The sequence below is a fragment of the Canis lupus genome, chromosome 2, assembly GCF_011100685.1.
Source record: "Canis lupus familiaris isolate Mischka breed German Shepherd chromosome 2, alternate assembly UU_Cfam_GSD_1.0, whole genome shotgun sequence".
Classification (NCBI taxonomy): domain Eukaryota; kingdom Metazoa; phylum Chordata; class Mammalia; order Carnivora; family Canidae; genus Canis; species Canis lupus.
Genome location: NC_049223.1, coordinates 77,661,682 through 77,677,078, shown reverse-complemented (window position 1 = coordinate 77,677,078; position 15,397 = coordinate 77,661,682). Strand labels below are relative to the sequence as shown.

The following is a 15,397-nucleotide window of genomic DNA, read 5'->3' as shown; positions in this document are numbered from 1 at the left end:
GACAAAATTCTGTGAGTAGAGATCAACAATGGGGAAGGGATTTCACATATGCTCTTACACATGCGTCTTAGGAATCCCAACTGTTGCCTAAAGCAAGGTGTACTTTTCATCTCTATAATCCTATTATAAAGTCAAGCCCCGGATTTCCCCCACGTCCTCTCCCCTGAAGCTCTAGGATTTCACACTTTGGTCAGCAACACTGAGAGGCCACTTACTGTGGTGAACAGCACCCCCGCCACAGGAAAGCACATGGGCCAGATGGAGTTGGAGGGCAATGTTTATCTTAGAAATGAGAGTGACCACATATGAAAAATACCACTTAGCATTAGGTGGAAAAACTCACAGAAAATTCATCCCCACCCCCCTCCCTCGGTACTCAGTGCCGCATCTCCCCTGAGGTAAGGCTGTGCCACGGTCCCACAGCTTTAACAACAGAACAAAGCCCGCTGTGAGGAAGACGCAGGCCCGCAGAACTCCCAAGTGCCTGTCGTCAGGAGTCCCTGGCTCTGCCCCTTCAGTCAGATTTCTCCTTCTCCTTCATGTGTAAGAAGACTGTGCTGAAGATGAAGAGCCCCAGCATCATGGAGAAGGCGCTGGCGTAGTAGGGGTAGGCCGAGGGGATGAAGCGCTCGTACTGCGTGTGCTGGAGCGGCCTCACGGACACCTGCCACAGGACAGAGGTGATGGGCTCCGGCCACTCAGCAGCGCAGGAGGGCCACTCTGACCAAAAAGGGGACTGTGACTTGTGCTCACCTGAGTGGAAGAGTGTAAGTGCGTGTAGCCTAGCCGGTTGTAATCCACTTTAAACTGGAACACCCCATACACATCAGGCAACTTGAACTGGACGCTGTATTTGCCACCTGGGGGAAGATCCGAGACCATAACCAGGAGGGGTTTCCTGCCTCACTGGAGCCACAGTGGGACTGTCACCCTGCAGCTCTCCCGTGCAAGAACACTACTTGCCTTTTTTCTTCAAGAAGGTCCTCACAAAAGGATCGATGCGGACAAATTCCAGCTGAATGTCATCACCATCAAAGGGGACCCATCTTCCATTTGAGAGCTGCTCAATCACAATGCTGTACTCCTGAGACAACAGGCCGGTTTGGGGGTGGGGGTGTGGGACCAGCCTCAGAGTTGCTCTGAATCACTCGTGACCCTGGCAGGAACTCCAGGGCGAGCCCCCGCCCTGGGACAGGAACTCCCAGTCACGGCTCTTCACAGGACCATCAAGGTCCATACCCAGACCACACTCCACTGGCGAGTGGGCCCTCTGGGCCTCCCTGCTACCACCTTCACTGCCAGCTTGCCCCCCACCCCACTCCCCCACTTCTCCCGCCTATGCTTTTCCTCCTGCCTACTCCAATGTTTCTCTGTGACTCCCACCCCCAGCAGTGTGACCAGCAAAGCCCTCCTACTTCGGCACTTCCAAAGCAAACCACACCCCTTACAAAGGTCTCCTTAGACATTAGCTTATGTGCCAGGCTCTCTGCACCCGTGCTGACTTACTTTCTTAGGGATAGAGATAAATTTATCGTTCCGTATTGAGGCTGCTAAGCCCATCAGAGAGACGTTCAGTAAATCCTTCAAGCTGAAGCAACTTGGCCAAAACGCCAGGGGGTTCTTAAGATGCTCTTACCACGAGGTCAGTGACGGTGTAGGCATTGGGTGGGGCTGTCTCACCCACCCGATGGTGGGACACAGGCCCTACACGGAGGACACCTTCCTCCTTGAACACCCAGCGGGAGAGGGCCACAGCTAGTTCATAGTTGCCTGTTTGGGAATACCTGCAGGAAGGGAGAACGAGAGCCTAGAGCACCGGAACCAACTTCTTTCCACTGGTGCCTGATTGGCAAGACTAGTTCATTATCTGTAGAGTTAAACTGCACAAAACTATAGTTTCTGCCTGGGGCGTTACATATCAAGGTATCCTGCTTCACGAGAACACAGAGAAGCTGTGAGGTGGTGTGGCTTTGGGGTTCACCTGCACAACAAATACGATTATCGAAATACCTCCACATAAGCCATCACTGCTTTGAAAAGTTCAGAGTGCCAACACCAACGACACAGCAATAAGGTCAAGTCTTTAGATAATTTAAAGTATTTGAAGACAGCTAGCCTTGGACAGTTCCAGCTAAACAGGCTCCTCCCTCCCCAGCACCAGACCGCACGGCCCAGAGCCCACCCGCACCAACCTCTGGGAGCCGGGCACCGCCTTCTGCACTGCAGAGTTGAAGAAGGCGTCACTAAAGAAGTCCAGGGAGCCACTGAAGACGACCCGGGCATTGTTCCTGGCCTGCAGCCCAGCAATGAGCAGGGTGTTCTTCCCCACGGCGTGGGGGTACTGTGAGCAATGGGGCACAGTCATCCAGGAGAGCCGGGGCAAGAGGACGGCGGCTAGACCACAACCACCCGGGCCCTACCACCTCTGCCCCTCCCCACTCCCACCGGCCTTTCCCTGCCCAGCCTCTGCGAAAGGCACGCTCCTGCTTGCCTCACGTTACACTGGGGGTGGGGGAGAGAGGGGGTACAAGAGGGGGAGAGAATCCCAAGCAAGCTCCATGCCCAACACAGGGCTCCATCTCGCAACCCTGGGATCGTGACCTGAGCCAAAACCAAGAGTTGGACACCTAACTGACTGAGTCACCCAGGCGCCCCACTTCTCATTTTCAAATAAAGTGCTGTACCACCAGGCCCACGACCTGGAGGCCTCAGTGCTGCCACAGGCCCCTCACCTGGGTGATAGGCTTGTCCGGGAAGAAGGAGTAAGAGGTAGAAGAGCCTGTCAGGATGTCCAATACCAAAGGGTTGTCCGGATCAGCTACCATCCTGGGAAGGAAAAGCAAACACCCAACACTGATGCCAAGGACTGAGCCCAGGGGCCAGGGGTCCCCAAGGGCCATTTCTTCACCAGGATGAGTCCCGCTTTACTCAGCAGCCGAACCCTGCTGCACCAGTAGCTCCTCTCTCACTGCACCCATGATTCTGACTCAAGTGTGTCCTCCACTAACCTTGCCCACATCCTCTAGGGAAAGGAATGTCCCCAAATCACCGCGTCTGCGTTAGTCTCCCAACAAAAGAGAGTGATCCTGTCCCTCCCAGGTTTCTAGCACCCTGTGCCTGCTCACTCACCCAACACCTCGAAAGAGGATGGGGTTCAGCGATGACCTCCCAACGATGGTTGGGGCCTTCAGCAAGTTCTCGGGGTCGGCCACGATGAGCGTATGCTGCAGCAGCAGGGCAAAAAATGGAGGTCAGGAAAAGATGCCCACATGCGGAGGGCTCCCTGCTTCCCTCCTCCCTCAGCCTGGAAGGGACGGGGCCTGGTTACCTGGCCGAGGTCAGAGACGTCATAGTTGTGATGGTCAATGACAGCTGTCTTCTCCTCGTCGAACTCAATCCCACACTCGCTGCCCAGCTCTCGAAGAGGGTCACCTGCACAGACCCAAGAAATGCCTGGCTCAGCCCTGGCAGGTGCACCCTGGGCCCAGCAATGTCACTGGTATCCTGGTCTCGTGCTCTCCCAGTCACCCCAAGCCCTGCAGCTCCCCCGTGCGCTCAGCCCCAGCCGGACCTCTGACCACCGCACGGTATTCTGAGCAGGGGGGTCAGCATCTCAGTAACAAACCACCGCCTGCCTTTCTCCGCCCACAAGCCACAGAAACTCCCAATGAGGCAAAATAATTACCTCAAACAGATTTAACATGGACGAGCCTGGCCTCATAGGACTTCTCTTCTCGTCGTCACCCCAGTAAGAAGCCCACCCAGAACGGTTTTAATCATCTGTCAGTGCTGGAGCACTTGAGCAGCTCAGTGGGTTCAGCAACTGCCTTTGGCTCAGGTCCTGGTCTCAGGGCTCCCTGCTTGGTGGGGAGTCTGCTTCTCCCTTTCCCTCCCCCTTCCCACTCTTGTGCTCTCAAATAAATAAAACCTTTTTTAAAAAAATAAACTAAACACCTGTCAATGCTAAGAAAAACAAAACAAGCCTGGCGAGGCAAGGACACCTGTTGAAGCTGGCTGATATGTGTGCAGGCTTCAGGACACTGCTCTCTCCCTACTTCCAGGGACAAAAATAATCAAAATGCTCTGGGGTCTGCCCAAGTAGCCCCTACTTTTTGTAATGGAAAAGACAAAACTGGGAAAAAAAACAGGATCCTAAGTGCTGACCAGGCCCCACGTCAACCTGGTTCTGGTCACAGGAAAGCACAGGAGGGACAGAACGGCTCTGTAGTTCCCGCACCCCCTGCCCAGGCGTCCAGTAGGCGCCAATCCGGCAGCTTCCGTTTATAAAACCTGCCAAGCTTACTGGAGAAATGGTGGAAAGTATCAGGTCAGACTTACCAATGTCTGAGCTGGCAGCTACCAGGACACTGCCTCCACCATCGATGAAGGTACTGATGGTCTCCACATTGATGTTGCCTCCGAAATCTGAAAGGCGCGACAGACGCGGTGAGCCACACTGCTCCTCTGGCACATGGGCCAGGAGTGGGGGGGGGGGGGGGGGGGCACAGAGCAGCCACAGAGCCCTCGGAGGCCCAAAACGAGATGGCCGTTTACCGTATATGCCCGTTTTCCCAAACTGAAGATCCAACAGTAATGCCTTGAGTTCATAAACTTTTAACTTTCAGAGGGATAAACGACATAGTCAACACCTACCAGTTAGAGTTGTCAAGTTGGTCACGCAAATTTTAAGTCACATAGAAGATCTATGTTCAGAAATGCTGCTGCCTTTTCCCACCCCATTTCATGGCACACCTTGACTCCAACTCATCACCTGCACCTTTCACAGCAGGACCTCTGTCGTCGCTGGAGCCACTCATGCTAAGTTTTCCAGAACCCATCGATTTCACTTCTAACAGAGATCGAGCACTTCTGAATCTGAGGACGATGCGGCCACTTGACACTAGTACTCATTTGCCAACACAAATAATTTTTCCCCTATTAATCCTATAATTTAGATCCATAAGAGCCAGAACAGAACCACCCTGAAGACTGCTTTTATTAAAGTAATCACCAAAAAGCTCATTAACTTCCAACATTTGTACTAACGAGACAGTATCTTTCTTTGGTCAGTAGATCCAGTCAGGGGGCTGCCATGAGCATCCAGAACCAGATCAAGCGTCTTCCCCAAAGTGCACCATGATGTTTAACACAAAGCAATGCAAGGGGTGCTCAGGAACTCAGTCATTACAGGAACATTATTTCCTGCGGGCAGGGGACCGGGGTGGGCAGTGAGAGGGAGAGGGAGCTACATACTAAGGCTGGTCAGGGAAGACCTGGGGCAAGTAGCATCTGAGGTGTGAGAGTGGTCCAGGCACCATGGCGGGGGCTGGGGCGGCAATCCAGAACGACAGGTGAAGGACAGGTGCAAGGTTCCCGAGGCAGGGTGAGCCTGTCCCAGCAAGGAGCCCAGTGTGGCTCAGGTGCAGTATGAAGGGGTAAATGCAAATGAGGCCGTGCTGAAGGAGGGAGGGCAGCTCACAAGCTTTACAGGCCCCAGAGAGGGTGGCCATCAGGAAAAGCCACTGGAGGCTTTTGAACAGGACACCAACATGACCTGATTTATATTTTTAAAGGACGATTCTGGCAGCTGGGTGGAGAATCCGGTATGGGGTGGAAGCAGAGCAGTGGGTTAGGAGGCCACTGTGATAATCCAGGCAGTGAAGAGCAAAAAGACGGAGAGGGAGGAAGGGGAGAGGGAGGTGGGCCTGTGCTCCTACTCTAAAGGCAAACTCAGCAGGGCCTGTGACAGACCGGATAGGGAGTGTGAGAGAGACAGACGTGCTAAGGACAACCCCAAAATTTCCAGCCCCAGCGACAGCAAGGGTGGAACTGCCATGTACTGAAACCAGATATATGTCCATTGTACATCCATGAGGCAGCTGGAAATAAGTCCGTAATATGCCTTTTTAAAGATACGACTAAAAAAAAATGAATTGTCTAGGACTCTGGCCTCTCTGTAGGAGGGTGGATAGACGGCTTTCTGAATGTAGTAGAAGAGGTAAAGTTCCCAGGTACAAGGTGTCCTGTCTGTGCCTGAAGGTAAGTTGCCTTTTCCTGAAAATTACCCTTCAGGAAGGAAGGCCATTCTCATAGTCGTATCTTTATTATTATTTTTTTTAAAGATTTACTTATTCAGAGTGAGAGCGAGAGAGAGGCAGAGACACAGGCAGGGGGAGAAGCAGGCTCCATGCAGGGAGCCCGACGTGGGACTCGATCCTGAGTCTCCAGGATCAAACCCTGGGCTGAAGGCGGCGCTAAACCGCTGAGCCACCAGGGCTGCCCAAGATGTTATGATTTTTAAAAAGAGGGTCAATTTAAAGAATTCAGTAATTATTGACAGGCGATATGGAACGCCGCAAAGCTCAGGAGGAGGTATGCAAACAACCAAGATCTGAGAAACACTGTTTAGGTTATCAGACATTCCCAGAGCAAGACCCCGGCTCCGCCTTCTGCCAACCCACCTCACCCACAGCTTGCCTCCTTTTCGGTGACACTGCCATCCACCTGAGCACAACTCGTAAGCTCTGTGTCACAGGAATACTGAAGTACCTGCTGGATAATCCAGCGGGGACATTCATGCTCTTCAACGGCCAGCCCTCTACTAGGCCCTGGATACACCCGTCCAGCCTCCGACGGGGGCCTGGCCTAGATGATGGCTAATGTTCTTTCTCGATTATGAGGCTGTAAATCCACCTGAATTCCTGCGCTCCACCATCACAATGCCCCCTGCAGACAGACTATGGGAACAGCTTGCCATTTTTTCCCACCCACACAGGCCAAAACAAGCAGGGGGTCTCCATCTTTCCCATCAGGCCCCTTCCCTCTCAGGGTAGCAGGGCCTGCGGCTCCACGTCTGCGCAACACCTGCCCCCACGTCCCTCAGCTGCGTCTTTCAGAAAGGAGGCGCCCCCATTTCCCTCTTCCCCAGGGTGGGCACCCAGGCCACCACCCAGAGGACGCACAAGGCCCAGAAGAGCGCCACCAATCCATCCTGGGCCCTGAATCCCAGTTCTGGGAGCGACGCGCAGGCCTCACCTTCCACCGAGGGGGAGAAGATGATGAGGTTGTCGTAGAGGAACTCCCCGTACTTGATGAGGGACAGGCTGGGGTCGTCTGCGGTCTTGAACGTCAGCTCGAAGGCCCTGTCTGGACGAGCGGAAGGCAGGCGGCTGAGGCCGACGGGCCGCCAGGGGAAAGCACCGCCGCGGAGACGCGGCCGCCGCCCCCGCCCGCCCAGGAGCGGCCAGCGCTGCAGCCCCTTCGCGGAGCAGCAGCGGGAGCGGCGGCGGTCGCGGCCCTGGACCGCGGGGGCCTGTCCCACCCGCCTCTCCGCCGCCGCCCCCTCGGGCCCCGCGCTCACCCTTCAGGCTGCGGAAGAAGAGCGAGTGCGTCTCCCGCAGGTTGAGGTTGTCCAGCAGCACCAAGGTGCGAGGGCCGCTGGCGCACACCGGGCCAAGCAAGGGCAGCAGCAGCCACAGCAGCGACCAAGCGCGGGCCGCGGCGCCGGCCTCCATCTTCCTCCTCCGGCCAAGAACCCCCGCCCCCGGGCACCGGAAGTGCCCCCCACGCCGCCCAATCGCAGCTCGCGGTCTCGGAGTAACACCCAGAAGGGATCCGGGCACGCCGCGCCCGCGAGTCCGGAGCCGCCGCCGGGACGGAGGAGAGCGGGGTGCACCACCGGAAGTGCCCCGGTTAGAGGCGGAGCCTCTGAACCCTATTGGCGAAAGGGCCGAGAGGTCCCGCCTCCCCGAAGGAAAAGGCTCAATCCTAGAAAGACAGCTCTGCAGCCGCAGCCAATCGAGGAGGCCGAGCGCCCGTAGGCTCCGCCCAGGCCGGACTCCCGCCGGGGCCCAGCATCCCGCCTCTTCCTCGGACCGGCGGGTCCCTGACCGGACCTGGAGGGGCGGCGGGGGGGCACCTCCTCCGAGCTGCCCGCCGGGGTCCTCGCAGGTGCTGGGCAGAGTCGGCCCTGGGGACCGGCCCCCCCGTCCAGGGAGGCAGGGGCCCGGGGCCTAGAGACCGGCCTGCCCCGCGCAGCCCCGTGGACGGGCGGGCGCGCTGCGTTTCTCACGCCCCCGCCGCTGGCCCCGCCGCTGGCCCCGCCCCCGTCCCCGCAACCTCCCTCCGGCTCCTTAACCCACTCCCCTCCGCATCGGACCGGCCCCCCTGCGGGCTGAGCCTCCCCGACGCCTGTGCCCCAGTCCCGCGCTCCGGCCCTTCCGCCTGCGATCCCACCGCCGTGCACCCGCATCGGGCCCAGTGGTGCCGTTTGGTGGGTCGGGTCTGGCACAGCTCGGGACACCCAAGCCTCACTCAGCTCCGCTCAGGACCGACAGGCAGCGAGCATCCCCCCTTACACTCCCTGCCTCCTGCCTCTGCGCGCGCAGCTCTACGGCAGGGCCCCTGCCATTCGCATCTTAAGCCTCCGGGCATCTTCTCCGGCCCTTAGGACAGCCCCACCCTGCACAAGGGCACGTTGTCGCCCACAAAGACCCCATCTTTCTTCCGCTCAAGGTGTCTTGCGGCCTGTCCTTAGGCTGATCAGTTACCCGAGCACCTTCCACCTGCTTCCAGGGCGTGAGCTTGGCCCAGGCATGTGGTACCCACCACAGTTATTAACGCAAACTACGGAGAAGGAGCAAGGGCGCTAAGGCAGGGCACCTGCTGTGCGAGGGGAACACACGTCCTCGCTGCGCCTTCACGATACCCCCAGGAGGCCGGTGTTCCCTTCACAGATGGTGCCCAGGGTGAAATGAGTCTCCTCTTCAACCCAAGGCCAAGACTCTTCCCTCAGCCCGTGGGGCCCTCCCGCAGGGCAGGCCTGGGATGCGACGGGCAAGGGCAGGGGTGTATCCTCCGGAGCCAGGACCGCCTGGGTTCATCTCTGGCAGGGTCAGGGCATCCAGTTCCTGCACAGCCCCGGAGGTCTGTGAAAACCTGGCCTTTTTCTGCATTTCAGCAAGACACAACCTCAATTTTCCAAAACAAGAGCTCTGCTCTCCTGACTCTCAGATCTTTTGAGAATCTAATGACAGTTCAGGTACTCTCTCCCCAATAAAATGCACCTGTGCTCACGAGTGTAGGGAGTTGCGGGAACCCTGGAGCCTGTTTGTTTTATTTTTTATTTTATTTTATTTTATTTTGCCTGTTTGTTTTAAAGGCATCAGGTGGGGGCACCTGGGTGGCTCCATCAGTTAAGTGTCTGCCTTCAGGCTCAGGTCATGATCCGTGCACCTGGGATAGAGCCCCACATCAGGGGTCCCTGCTCAATGGGGAGTCTGCGGCTCCCTCTGCCCCTCCCCTCCCCCTGCTTGTGTGTGTGCACGTGCTTGCTCATTCATAAATAAAATACACGCATACACCCATCAGGTGGTTAAGAAACTCCGCTCCAAAAAGAGCTTCCCCACGAAGGCCAGGCAGCGGTGGCAGGAGGGGCCCCAGGACACTGTCAGAGCTCGTCAGTAAAAGGCAGTTTATTGGGGCGGCTTCATGTGGGGCAGCTCCTAGGCCGTAGACCTAGCAGCGTGGTACAGCTGCTCCGGGACTCCTGGGCCCGCACCGCCCGGCCTCTCCCCGGGTCGGGGCCTGGTGGACAGAGGCACAACTGTCCGTCGCCAAGATGCTGTCACTGCCCCCGGTGTTGGCTGCTGGTGAAAGCTGTGGGGTCTCTGAGCCCATCGAGGCCAGAGCAACACTGGGGGGCACGGAGGAGGGGCGCACCTCTGCAAGGGAGGCCCAGCCTCCTGACGGCCTGGGGATCAGGAAGGAAAAGCCTCTTCCAGGGGGGCCCCCTGGGGCGTCCAGACCCGGCGGGGGCAGGTGGGAGGAGGCCGTGCTTACAGAGGCTCGCTGCTGCCGAAGCTGCTTCTGCTTTTCTTCCGCTTGGCCTTGGTGAAGGGGACGTCGAGGGACTCGAGGCGGAAGGGCCGGGGCTGGGGCATTTCTGGGGCCTGGGTGGGCGAGATGGCTGAGGTGCTGCCGAGGGGGGAGCTGAGGCCAGGGCGGCGAGCTGTGACGCGCTGTGGACAAGGGGGCGGAAGAGCCAGTGAGCCGGGATGGGGAGCCCCCCCCCAGCCCTTCCCCACCCCCACCCCGAGCAGCCGGGCCCCCCAAGGGCCTGGGCCGGGAGCTCGGAGCTCTAGAGGCTCGGATGGAGCCCGCTGCCTGCAGGTGTGGCCTCAGGGGGCCTCAGTTTCCTCATCTGCAACACGGGACAGTACCAGGTCCTTCACCGGCACGCCTCGTTTCCTCTTCCGGCACCTCCTCTTAGAACTGATCTGCTTTTCATGGCTATTTTATGAGCTCTGTGGCCTTTCATTTTGCTTTTAGAAAATGGGGACACCTGGATGGCCTAGTTGGCTAAGTGTCCAACTCTTGGTTTTGGCTCAGGTCATCATCTCAGGGCTGTGAGGTCAAGGCCTGAGTTGGGCTTTGCACTCAGCAGGGAGTCTGCTTAAGAGTCTCCCTCTAGGGGGCAGCCCGGGTGGCCCAGCAGTTTAGCGCCGCCTTCACCCAGGGTGTGATCCTGGAGACCCGGGATCGAGTCCCACGTCGGGGTTCCCTGCATGGAGCCTGCTTCTCCCTCTGCCTGTGTCTCTGCCTCTCTCTCTCTGTGTGTCTCTCTCTGTCTCTCATGAATAAATAAAACTAAAAAAAAAAAAAAGATTCTGCCTCTGCCCCTCCCTCTGTACTTGCTCGCTCTCAAATAAATAAAATCTTTAAAAAAAGAAATGGAAGAGCAAAGTGATTTTCAATTCCGGCTTTTAGAAGTGTTTTGCTTCTGTGGCCCTGTCTGCCCCCTTTGGCTTGGTGGGAGAGAGCCACCCTACTGGCACCTGCGGAAGCTGATGAGCCCCTGAGCCGCACAGGGCCGCACATGCCAGGACCCCAGCTGTGTGTCCCAGGCCGCCCATGTGCCAGGGGGTTGGTGGGGGGGAACCAAACTCCACAGCTCTCTGCCAGGAGGCCAAGGGGCAGGGAGGAGGGAGTCTGGGCACTGAGCAGGTACCATGTGCCAGGCACTGGGCTGGGCCACTTCCCGCCTCCTCTCACCCAACCCTGGAGAGATGGCATGCCTCGACAGGTGCAGCTGAGGAAACCGAGGCTCAGGGACGGGAAGGGGGTTTTAACCCGGGCCGACCCCAATTCACCCATCGTGCCTCTCCCTGTTGGCAGAGAACCCGGGGAGGGGCTGGGGGACGAGGTGGGCCTGGCACTCACTGAGGCTCTTCATGGGATCCGTGCTGAGGATCTGGCTGGCTCGCTTGGACCGGAAGTAGTTACTGGCAATGTTTTCACTGTCGCTCCGACTGAGCATCAGCCTGTAGCGGTCTTCTTCCTGCTGGGAGTCCAGATCCTCGTGGGTCAAGACCCCTTGTGATTGTACAGTTCTTACCCCCGCAAGCCTGGTGGGGGTCCCACTCTGTGGACCCTACTGCAGACCCCAGACTCCTGGAGTGGGAGCCAGGCAGCTCAGGGCAGGAGAGTCACAACGGCGGCCAAGCCCACGCCGCCCCCCTTCCTCGTTCTACCACCACCTAGGCCAAACCCATCCTGACATATTCATAGAAGGAATAATACAGTAGTCAGCCCAGGGGTACCATCCAGGTCATTAGAACTGGGGCCCCAGCCTCTTAACAACAAAGACTGTGACTTTTGCACCACTCTAAGGGACTTGCTCGCCTCAGCCTGAAATCTTCCTTCGGGGACCGCCCTTCTCCCCCTTGACAGGGTCCTGGTGAGGCGATCTGGTTCACAGCATCCTAATACCGCCACTCCCCCTCGCCCACCCCCTGCTGCACAACCGGGCATGTGACCCGGCCTGAAGCAGTCAGAGCACTAGGTCTTCCTTCTGGACATAGTCATTGGTCCGAGGGCGGGCAGCTGAGCCAGGCAGAGCTGACCAGAATCTCTCCACAAGGGTGGGCTTAAGATGTGGGAAGACACTGGGTCTCTTCCTCTTGGATCACCAACTGGCAGCGGCCATCCTGCCTCCCTGAGGAGGCCTGCCTGAGTCTGACGCCAGCACTCCAAGGGAAGCAGAGCCAGAGGTGAGGAAGGACACAGCAAAACGTGGTGCTTTGCTGGAAAGTTTCCTGACCTCTGCTTTGAGGAGGTGTATTTCTGTGTAACGCAAAACACGGGATATATGAGGACAAAGTGACGTTAAAAGCCCAATTATTGTTTTGTGGATCCTGGAGGGCCCTTTGGTCTGAGGATCCCAGCAAGGGCCCAGGGAAGCCGAACCTACGGCCTGGCCTCTGGGATTGACGACGCAGCCTTGGGATGGGCTACCTCGAACCACCTACGTCCCCTCTGGTCTCTATGACCAGAAGTGCCCCTGACTGAGGGCCAGAGCAGGTGGAGGGTCCAACAGAATTACATGGAAAAGACCCAGGCTCGGCCTCCTGCTTTGGTCCTCAGGTGGGATGAACGTAGTAGCCCAGTGTCCTGTAGGAATGCTGACCCACGAATGCCGTGGGTGCGAGGCCCTGCCAGCTCCCCGAGCCTCACTCCCCTTCTCCCAGAGGCCTTACCGTGCCCGGTTCACTGTTGTCTGCTGCCGAGGTTTTGCAGGACCGCCTTGTTCTGTGGCCCTGTTGGAACTGCTATGACAAATACAAGCTGAAGTCATTGCTGCCTGGTCCCTAGTCCCCGCCTGGTCCCTGCTCCTGCCTGGTCTCTGGTCTCCCCCTGGTCTCTGTTCCCCGCCTGGTCCCTGGTCCCACCTGGTCCGTGTTCCCCGCCTGGTCCCTGCTCTGGCCTGGTCCCTGGTCCCCGCCTGGTGCCTAGTTCCTAGTCCACAGGCCAGAGGCCCAGGCCGGCGGCAGCACTCCCCCAGACTCACAGGTCAGGCCCAGCACAGGCCTGGGGCCTGGGGACTACACTTCCCAGCCCAAGCCAAAGGCTGACTTTGGGAAATAGACAACTGGAGAGCTCAGATGTCAAAGCAGCCATTCCCCTGCTTCCAGCAGGTTGGGGTAGGGGTGGGGGGGCAGGAGACAGACACCCTGCTGGTGATGCTGGCATTGGGGAAACGGAGCCGGTTGGCCTTCCATAAACTCAGACCTGAACGAACATTCTCTGAGCAGGGGGATCGGTGCTGAAAGGCCAGTTTCTGTCCCTGGTCCTACGACTGACTCACTGCTCTGACTGGGACTCCAGTTCTGTCACTTTGTCTGAGATTCCATCTCCTCAGGTGTCCGCCACAGGGTTTTTGGAGGATGTCATGAGTGATGGTCATGACGGGTATAAAACAGACCACGCACTTCCCATGGGCTGGGCAGGGCGCTAAGGCTTTCACACGCATGAACACATGCTTAGCCACCCAGTGGTCTTGCCAGAAGGTGCGGTCACTAACCCCCATTTCACAGATGAGGACACTGAGTCCCAAAGAGGTCACACCGGGAGTGGTGGTGATGGGGGAACACAGGGCTAGCTGAAGACAAAGCACGAGCTCAGGGCAGCGCACTGACAAGTCCTTGAAACAGGCAGAGGGACATTCCTCTAGGGACTCAACTGTCTCAATGTTCATACTTTGCCAAGGGCCAGAGGCAATCTTAGCCCGACCCCCAGGATCCTGTGAATCTACTTTAACATATATAAATTCCTATAGAAATGTTCTTTATCTTGGATTCCTGGGTGGCTCAGCGGTTTACCACTTGCCTTCAGCCCAGGGCGTGATCCTGGGGTCCCAGGATCGAGTTCCACATTGGGCTCCCTGCATGGGGCCTGCTTTTCCCTCTGCCTATGTCTCTGCCTCTTTCTCTCTGTCTCTCATGAATAAATAAATAAAATCTTAAAAAAAAAAAAAAAAAAGAAATTTTCTTTATCTCTAAACCCCAAATTCCATGTTGGCAATCATCCCCTAAGCACACGGCCCACCCATATACATCTGAAGGGTCTCGTGACTAAGGTTTATTAGAGGGTAATAAATGACCTTTTCCCAACAATAGCCCCCTGAAGGTTCTGGAAACCTTGCTTCCAAAATTCCTTAGAGAGTACCCTATCCTCAAGCCCCTCCCAACTCCCAGGTGCATGGTCAGCCACCCCTCACAGGCCCGGGGCAGCAGCTCTTCCTGCCCGTGGGTCCTGTCCCTGGGCTTTAATAAAACCATTTTGCACCAAAGACGTCTCAAGAATTCTTTCTTGGTCGTCAGCTCCGGACCTCACCTATATTCCAAAACCTCATCAGTGGAGCCAGAATTCCAACCCACATCTGTCTGACCCCGGGACACACCACTTGTCTCTCAGGTCCCCACCATTCGGGAGCCGCGGGAGCCCCGGGGCTGCTGCACGCACAGCCAGCAAGGGTGGGGACCCCTGGCTCCCGCGCAGCCTGCAGGAGGGCCAGCCCCGCGGAGGAGGCCGAGGGGACAGCCGAGCACCTGACCTACTGGGAGGCTGGTTTTTATGATGATGGGCTCGGGGATCTTCCAGAAGCCACTGTCCTCGTCCCAGCAGGACTCGCGGCGGATCTTCTCCAGGTTGCTGTAGTTACAGTCCCGACGGATGAGGGGCTGCACCTGCTCCAGGAGCTGCTGGAACAGCATGAAGTCACGCTCCTGCCGCCGGATGGTGGCCAAGTAATCGATCTTCTCCAGCTGGAACTCCGACTGCAGGTCTTTGATCTCCACCTCGGCGGCGCGCAGCTGAAAGCAGGGGGCAGCAGGCGGCCGAGCGGTGAGCGCCCCCCCCCCCCGCCCCCGCCCCGCGCCCCGCGCCCGCCGCCTGGGCCTCCAGCCGGCCGCTCGCCATCCGTGCGCGCACCCGCGCATCCGCCCGCGCCCGCCTCCCGGCTGCCCCCAGCCCTAGATGAGCACCTACTGTGCGCTCCCGCAGAAAACAGGGCGAGAACTTGCTCGCCGGCGCCCCCTGCCGGCCCTCTGGGGCAATCCCACACAAACACCCTAACCAGGAGCCTCGGCATTCAATGTCCTAAAAGATCTCAGAAAATTGCATAAACCCGGGATCCCTGGGTGGCTCAGCGGTTGAGCGCCTGCTTTTGGCCCAGGGCGCGATCCTGGAGACCGGGGATCGAGTCCCGCGTCGGGCTCCCTGCATGGAGCCTGCTTCTCCCTCTGCCTGTGTCTCTGCCTCTCTCTATGTCTATCATAAATACATAAATATTTAAAAAAAGAAAATTGCATAAATCCTCTCCCTAAGGGGAGCCGAGGGTGTAAGCTCTCAGACTCAGTAGCGCTCCGGCCCCCCCATTACCACGGTCAGTTATGATGTGACAGCCATCGGCCTTCAGAGTCAGACCCACCTGGATGTGACCCTGATGTGACCTGGGATTCCAGGTGTTTCTGATCTCCTGCCCGGGTCTGCCTGAAGGGAGAGCCCTCCAAGCACAGGTGACTCCCAGCTACAACCCTATCCATGAGCCCTCTCCCTG

At 57.8% G+C, this 15,397-nt stretch overlaps 2 protein-coding genes across 2 annotated transcripts in view; both read right to left on the bottom strand.

Moving 5' to 3' along the window:
• Positions 1-264: 264 nt before the first annotated feature.
• Positions 265-7,525, bottom strand: DDOST (dolichyl-diphosphooligosaccharide--protein glycosyltransferase non-catalytic subunit; the record flags this gene model as incomplete). The annotated part of the gene is given in 11 exon segments (NM_001003321.1): positions 265-664; positions 754-860; positions 964-1,084; positions 1,637-1,784; positions 2,193-2,341; positions 2,733-2,826; positions 3,130-3,224; positions 3,329-3,432; positions 4,339-4,425; positions 7,036-7,146; positions 7,361-7,525. Coding segments are annotated over 11 exon segments (1,331 nt in total), but the record flags the coding sequence as incomplete, so codon positions are not given.
• Positions 7,526-9,458: 1,933 nt separating this feature from the next.
• KIF17 (kinesin family member 17) overlaps positions 9,459-15,397 on the bottom strand; it is a 41,846-nt gene continuing 35,907 nt past the window's right edge. Inside the window, 6 exon segments of the mRNA XM_038531751.1 lie at positions 9,459-10,001; positions 10,003-10,019; positions 11,221-11,338; positions 12,537-12,578; positions 12,580-12,605; positions 14,393-14,651. Coding sequence (XP_038387679.1) covers positions 9,837-10,001; positions 10,003-10,019; positions 11,221-11,338; positions 12,537-12,578; positions 12,580-12,605; positions 14,393-14,651 — 627 coding nt within the window. The 3' untranslated portion in view covers positions 9,459-9,836.